This window comes from Amphiprion ocellaris, chromosome 9 (assembly GCF_022539595.1).
Source record: "Amphiprion ocellaris isolate individual 3 ecotype Okinawa chromosome 9, ASM2253959v1, whole genome shotgun sequence".
Lineage (NCBI taxonomy): Eukaryota > Metazoa > Chordata > Actinopteri > Pomacentridae > Amphiprion > Amphiprion ocellaris.
In genome coordinates, this window is record NC_072774.1 from 31,426,348 (window position 1) to 31,434,279 (window position 7,932).

Below are 7,932 nucleotides of genomic sequence, written 5' to 3' on the forward strand. Positions count from 1 at the left end.
GTCATCTGAGTCTGCAGTGTGTCTCTTTGTGTCCGCTTCCTCAAGTCTCTCGACCTCGCTAAACTTACACAACAAGTATTTTATAATGACAAATAAAGATATGTCCTGAAACTTTCTTTCAGTATACATGAATACATCCCCTGAAATAAATCTTAGAGTGACAAACTGAAGGTACCCCTTTTATAAAATGGTGGATATCTGTCACCAAGAGCTTTGTTTAATATTTCCAGATATGCTTTACCCTGCCTCCTTCTCTCACTGACAAATCTGCACCTGATAAGTGAGGCAGCTCTGCATGTCATAAAGGGTTGTCTTATCTTATTTAAGCTATATTATATGTGATGACCCCCACCAACTACCTGAATCTGATCAGTTTTGGCTGAACCACATACCACCTGCCAACATATTTGTCAACCTATTGTGGAATATCAGCATCATTTTTTTTTTTAAATTCTACCCACTTACAAAATGTCCACAACTTCCAACTTTCATCACCCACATTTCTAGTGCAGATTTTCTTCTGCCTAACTTAAGATAACTCTAAAAAAGGTTATTTCTTTAGAGAGCCACAGAAGCTATTATACACATTTATTTTTTGCATTATTAGCAGCACTCTTCCTGTGACAGCCTAAATTTACTACCATTGTACAATACCTACACATCATGAATGTGGCTGTAGAACCTGCCGTTGAGCGCACCGAGCTCGGACCCCACCAGGATGAAGGGTTTAGCTATCCCAGCAGCCTCCAGGAGCCGGTACAGATCATCCACCATCCTGGAAGACAGCAACAGTCATCAGTCTCAGCTCCAAACCACGGCACACAGCAAACTGGGCCAGGGAGGTTATTTATTCAGCTCGGTGGCACTAGGGCTCCCAGCATGAAAGATGAATACAACAGGCCATCATTAATCTCTAATCTGCTCATTAACAGGTTTTTAAAGAACTCACTGAGAGTCATTATTAAGAAGCAAAAATGACCTAAGAGGGTAGACAACAGACATGCCACATATTCTATCCTAAAATTGCAATAAAGAATGTTAGAACTGGATGAAAAGCAAGGCTGGGAGTAGTTTTCTATTTCATCACAATCCTGATAATATAAACAGCCCTGCTGAGACCCGAATGACAGCAGAAAGGAGGGGACTGCTGGCTCCTTTCCATTGCAAAACACCGCAGGAAAAACAATCAGCAGCGAACTTCTATCATCAGGGGGAGCATCAGCATTACATGAGGTGCAGCAGCTCCTCTCTGAGAGCCATCTGCTGTCCCGGGTTTGTTGTGCTAATAAATCAAACCTGAGGTGTCGCACCGAAATGAAGAGATTTCACAAGACTCGCAGGGTTAAGGCTAGGTAGTCATCAAACTCCTTCAGATATTGAATTCCGGCAAATTGATTGCATGCATCTCAAACAGGCGGCTGACCGCTTTCTGGGCCAGATGCCAAGGTAAATTAGACTGCTGACCGTCGGAGAATCAAGCCTGCTCAGCCCTTAGGCAAGTTTAAGGCTCAAAAAATGTGTTACGATGGCAGAGACTGGAAGATTAGAGTCCAACCCAGTTGCAGTGTGAGGCAGGGCGAGGCAGGCCTAGGGTGTGTGAGGAAGGGGCACACATCAGTGTCTAGCTAGAACATTAATGAGAAGTTCTGAACAGCCACTTTATCAAGGAAACACCGATTCCCTGTGGGTACACATGCTGCTATTAAAAATAAATAACTGAATTTGAGATGTGTTACTGTTCTGTACTGCAGCAGGCTAGGCTTTTAGCGTCGCTTTGCGTGACTGTCACAACATACACAATGTGATACAACTGATGCTGACTGTTCTTTGTTGCTCCTCATTGGAAATAAAAACTTAAATGTATTAGAGAGTGGTCGCATAAACCAGTGCCAGAAAAAGGAGCCAGGTCTCGCCTGCTGCCAAACAAAAAATTAGACTTGCTTAGGAGTTTTCTTTAGTGGCACTTTAAGGATTCTTCTCCTACACTAGAACTCAGACAAAGCCCATTTTTACTCAGTGGGTAAAACTGATGCTTGACATTGCTTGTTTTCAATCCTAAATTGATGAAAACTAATAATTACAAAGGGAAGAGGTTTGGTCTTAATTTCTAGAAAATGACAGAAGGCTAGAAAATGTCCTCATTTTCTATCTCTTGTCTTTCATTTGTTCAGTTTTGAATATGTAGTATTGAATTTATTCACTTGACCTTTGGCTTTTTAACTGTCAAGTCCACCTCTCTTTCCTGCCAAAGGACGCGAGGACAACTCAATTCAAATTTCCAACTCAAACTTTTATTTTCCTTTTAGTTGGTCGGTCGTGCTATTTCAATAGGTTGTAAACCTTTAAAGACAGAAACAAATTTCACACCATCAAACACAGAACAAAAAAGTTGACATATTACCCACTTAACCATTTAAATGAATCAATCACTTAAACCTTTTTAAAGCAAATAAAGAATAACCAACATTTTAGTAAAGTTTGAACATTTAACAGAACATATATATTTTCTATATTTTTACTTTACTTAAACTCAAAATGAAATATCTTAATTCAAACTCATTTGACATAAAAATGGAGTAAATACTGCAGGCTTTCATGAACCAATCACACAGTGAGCAGTTAACATAAACTTGGCCAGATCAAGAAACATTTCAAACCACCAAGAAAGCAAATAAACATTTCACCAACCATTGGCGTCTTTGGACTGAATCCATGAGTGGACTTGGATCTCCTTTGTTCTTTCCTCATGTCATTCCCTTCTGAAGATTGTTTGGCTGACTGACTGAGGTTCCCCCAATCCTTCCCAGGTGCTCTAAATCAGTGATCACTGATCAGGTGTCAAGCACCAGGTGTCAGGTACCTCCTTGCTGCTACCAGTGCATTCTGGGAAGTGTAGTATTTAGGTCCCATGTCCTGAGATTCAGCTCAACGTTAACCTATATTTTATTGATTTTCCCTTATTTTACTTGGATTAACTGGTATTGCGGCCCTGATTTCCAATTATACTTCATTAATTGGATCAACAGAAAATTATTCTGCAATAATTTTGATAATGAATTGTTTTGTCAATTATCAGGAGATAGTCACCTATTTGTGTGTGTTGTAGGGTATAAGCTATCAGTACATTGGAACATTTGTTGCAACTAAGTCCAATTTCTTTTCATCTTTGTACTGAGAAATTTGTCCAAATGCCTGACTTGACTTGTTTTGTTTTTTTGTATTGTGAAAATCCATTTTAATCTTCTTATCAACTCTATTTGTTGACTCAATCTTTGTGAATAGTACTAAATCCTGAGATCTGCAATTTACTTTTTCACTGCTCATTCCAATCATAGCAAAGAGGATCCAGTGAGATCCCAATGCTAATGCAGTCTTCTACTCCCCAGACAATAGGCCTACTGGCTTCTCAATGTCACGTTCTTTTAAATTTCCACAAATTAATTTGACAAACACAGCTACAACAAATAAACGAAACAGATGGTCTTGCAGGTGAAAAACAGCACACTCATGAAAGTATTGATTTGAAATGTTGACATTAATTTTTCTAATACCGAATTTGTGTACAGCAGCAAGTATGACTAAAGGAAGTGTTACCACACGCTATATCATAACCCCTGACAGTGACAGCCAGCTTTAATGTGTTGACCTCACCGTCCAGTCGTTGACATCCCCCAAACTTTTTCTGTTCCTGTGGTCTCATTCTGCATCAGTCGCTTGCTGAAGCCCAGTCCCATTCTGTCGTAGGTGCAAACCTGAGCAGGGTGACAAACCGGCACAGCACAGATTGAGATTTTTTTTCTAAGTCCCCTCATTTACATACACATGAGATGCTTTCAAAGCAGCCCTGCCCATTCCTAGCCTGTGTAAGCACTTTAAATATGCACAATAGCTCAGTAGCCCTGCAAAGATACAGACAGAGGTGTAAACAGCACGCTTACACCACTGCATTTGTTTTTGTCACTGCTTATGCAATGTAGTTGTTCAGATGTATCTAGGCCTTTCCCCAACAAGCCTGTGCTGTGACCTCATTTGGGTCACATTTCAGACAAATAACACAGGGCAGGCTGTCAGCCTCGACTTTCTGCTGTGCTGAGCCCTTGTTGAGCAGAGAGGATGTGGCAGAGCTACTGCAAGGACTATCCCTACATGACCCTAACAACAAACAACATGGCCACATTAGTATTAGCCACTTCCACAGAAAGGTCACCACAGTGGATTCACTTGACAAAGGCAAAGCCAGTGTCAGTGCAAACTTACCCTCAGCATGTCTTCCAAATATGACTCATCTGAGATATTTATTTCAGTTTTGACGAGTCCATTGGGTTTAACATAAACGAAAAACTCCACTATTTCCATGTACAATTTCAAAACCTTTTAATCTCATTTAAAACAGAATGATTAAGACAGTTCCTCACCGTTGTCAGTGTGGAAACACTCTCTTGGACATGAAACCAAATGTCTGAGGACTGTCCAGTCGGTGCATCTAGGATGACTACAGAAAAACAGCTTGGTTAGGCAGAGCTCAGTTTCAAGACACAAAAAGCCAGACACAGAATCATGTGCCACAAAAAGCAGACCGTTTATTACCGACAGGGCTTCCTCGTCCTTTACACAAAAGGAGCATCTTTTGACCCAAACCGACATCAACAATCTGGCCATCTGGACGTAAGAGGGAGAAAATTATAAAGACAAAGATCTTATTCAGCTTGTAGAACTTCATAAATCTGCTGACAAATGAAGGAAGATTAAATAAAACATTGAATAAATATGTGAAAAACATGTTTTGCAGGTTATGTTTTTTTTTTTTTAATTAAACAGAAACAATGACTTTATTAGACTTCAATAAAATAACCTTTGGGCAAGAGCATCTGTCCTTCTCTCTGCAGCGATGCATAGTTGAGGAACGGAGGGATGATGATGATTAACAGTAAACACTTTCCAATGTTTATGAGCACAGAGCTGTAAGACAATCTGCCTTTGGCTTCAGCTTGGCCGTGTAGTCTCTGATCAGGATTCTAGTTCACGTAAAGAAGAAAATGTGACATTAACTCACATATTAACCTGACCTCAGCACTTGAATCATGTGAATTAAAATCACTTTTCTTAAAGCTTGGACTTGTTATATTGTATTAGCAACTAAAATACCAAGGTCCTTGAAATATAACAATGCATAAATGCCTGATTTCTGTCAAAAAGTTAATAGTGGGCATGACAGCATGTTTTAGTGATACGGAAACTGTGGATGTGTATGCCGAATTTAACGTTTACTAATGAGTGGCTAAAAACATGAATAATGAACTGGCTTAGACGTGAGTAGGCTGTAAATAAGCAAAGAGCGATTAATATTTCTGTTTTTTCAAGGAGATTTGGCTCCTCTACTCTCTGGACTCAGTTCAGGAAAGCTGGCAGACACCGTTTCATGCTCTACTTCACTTTGGTAGTGTAAAAACCAGCATAACAGCAATAAAATGTCAGCAGCAGACATACCCTGAGAACAGCTTTGGACCAGGACGACGACAAATGAACATGTTAACTTTTGGGATCAGTCAGCTAATGTTAGCAAACGCAAACGGTGACATGCAGCTTCCTGCCGCTAAAATACCTTTTTACTAGCACCGGCAGCCTCAGCGGTTGAGGACTGAGCTTCGGGTCTTCTACGCATTTTGAAATGAAGCAGTTACCAAATGTTCCAACATCAACAATACATGCAGAGACAGAATAAATGAATGAAAATGTTGCAGCAACTTCCTGACTTCCTCGACGAGCTACGGACACCGACTAGGGACAAATTTAATCCTCCGCGTTGCATTAAAACTAGCTGAACGACCACCGCTCAGTCTGCACGGTATACAGTATGACTGCCAGTCTTTTCCTTCCTCATATATATATATATATATAAATTCATTAATGAATTGAAATTAAAAAAAATACATGACAGAATTCAGAAAAATACAAGAGCTGTACATATGCGATTATTATATTAGTAGTAGTAGTAGTAGTATTTACAGCAGTAGTAGTAGTAGGTATCATGAGTCCGATTACGATTCTGATTATGGTTATTATTAAATCAATTAAAATTTATTTATATAGCGCCAAATATAATTCGAATTGTCTCAAGGCGCGTTGTTGTTGTTGTTGTTGATGATGATGATGATGATGAGGAGGAGGAGGAGGAGGAGGAGGAGGAGGAGAAGAATGTATTTATGTACACTACTAGTCAAAAGTTTGGATACATCTTCTCATTCAGTGCTTTTTATTTATTTGTATTATTTTCTTCATTGTAGATTAATACTGAAGATTAACACTTTTTGATTACAACATAATTCCATATGTATTCTTTTATAGTTTTGATGTCTTCCGTATTAATCTACAATGTAGAAAACAATTAAATAAAGACCATTGAATGAGAAGGTGTGTCTAAATTTTTGACTGGTAGTGTGTGTGTACATGCAGACTTTTTTTTATTCCTTTCTTCTTGTAGCAGTACAACGTCTGGCCTCCAGGGGTCACTGTACCCCACAAGCCCATCCTGTATCACAATGTCATGCACACATCAGCAAAGGCAGAAGGATTAACATTAAATAGACCCATGATCACCATTTAATTAGGCTTTATTTAAATATCTTTCACTCTCAAATAAAGAATGACCCCAACATATGCTGGAGGTCAATGACTAAGCATATGGAAAACTTGGATGGCATTTTGATATAACCAAATACATGAAGATGACCAGTAAGTGGGTCTGTGATTGCTATCCCACTGCTGCTCTCAGAACAGCCAATCAAGGCCCCATCATGCCTAATATCACTCTGATGGGGTGCAGGACAGCTGCTTCCACAGCAAGTAATTTATGCAAATTGACCTTTTTATGCAATCATACATGTGCAGCATCCAAGAGAGAAGAGAGGTGGTTTACGTCATTCAGGGGCTGTGACATCCATACTGATGATATCCTGCATCACTCACATACACTGTACTTGTTGTGGACTGGGCCTGTGGTTTGGCTGTGCTCCACATGCGTAATCATCTTGCACATTTCAGACACCAGAGACACATCACAAAATAGAGCTTAATCGTTTTAGGAACAGATACTCGTCAGGTATTTGTCAGCAGAAAGCAAGTCTGCGTTGTTTTTCTGCTTCTCATCTAGAATTCTGAAGTTGTGCATTCCTCCTTTACTTTAATATTCACCAACAGGAGAATAAAGCCCGCCTGCCCTGACCATTTATTCATTAAACAGTGTCTAGACAAAGCAAAACCTCAAAAGTAAACCCTGTTTAGATAGCAGGTGACTGGAGCCATGTAGGGAATTCATTGCACTAATTAAAGAGCCTGGCTGGACTGAAATGATGAATGTCAGGTATTGACTCACTGTCAGGCAGCCTCTCTGTGTGTGTGTGTGTGTGTGTGTGTGTGTGTGTGCGTGCGTGCGTGCGTGCGTGCGTGCGTGCTGTTTTTGTTTCGGGGTATCCAGGGTTGATTAAAGCTAATGACACAGGGCCTCCTCAGCCTCCTGCTTCTGTTCCAGCTCCACATAATTAGGACTGAGAGAATGATGGTCTAATCACACAACTGTAGCTTCTGTCTGCAGCTGCTCTACGGCTTCTCTCTAAAGTTTGGACCGCAGTCACCCACCGCTTGACTTCTGCATGACCTGTCAAAACACTCTCCATGGTCTTTTGCTGTCTGCCTCCTCTGGGAAATCAAAGACAAATCCCTCCATCAAAGATTTTGACGTATTAGAACGATTCTGCCTGTAACAGGAAAAAAAAGACTCATGATGTCCGACTGCCAGACTGAGTAGAGGTTGGTATTTGTAGTTTGTTTGGTGGATTACTGGCACAAGGTTCAGGGCTTCCTCTGATTGTTAACAAAGCTCTAAATCAAGCCCACACATTTCAGCACTGATTGAACTCTGACATTTTCAGATGT

The 7,932-nt window shown here is 40.2% G+C and overlaps 1 protein-coding gene across 4 annotated transcripts in view; it reads right to left on the minus strand.

Annotated features, from left to right (window-relative positions):
• si:dkey-122a22.2 (uncharacterized) overlaps positions 1–5,772 on the minus strand; it is a 42,763-nt gene extending 36,991 nt beyond the window's left edge. For 3 of the 4 annotated variants that reach the window (XM_023289492.3, XM_023289491.3, XM_023289490.3), the window contains exons 1-6: positions 5,603–5,772; positions 4,853–5,015; positions 4,588–4,659; positions 4,416–4,492; positions 3,652–3,752; positions 659–775 (exon numbers count right to left, since the gene is read on the minus strand). In XM_023289492.3, the coding sequence (XP_023145260.1) occupies positions 659–775; positions 3,652–3,752; positions 4,416–4,492; positions 4,588–4,659; positions 4,853–5,015; positions 5,603–5,662 (590 nt within the window). In that variant the 5' untranslated portion in view covers positions 5,663–5,772. Of the gene's footprint in view, positions 1–658; positions 776–3,651; positions 3,753–4,415; positions 4,493–4,587; positions 4,660–4,852; positions 5,016–5,487 lie in introns of all 4 variants that reach the window. The other variant, XM_023289493.3, reaches the window with a different exon arrangement.
• Positions 5,773–7,932: the final 2,160 nt, after the last annotated feature.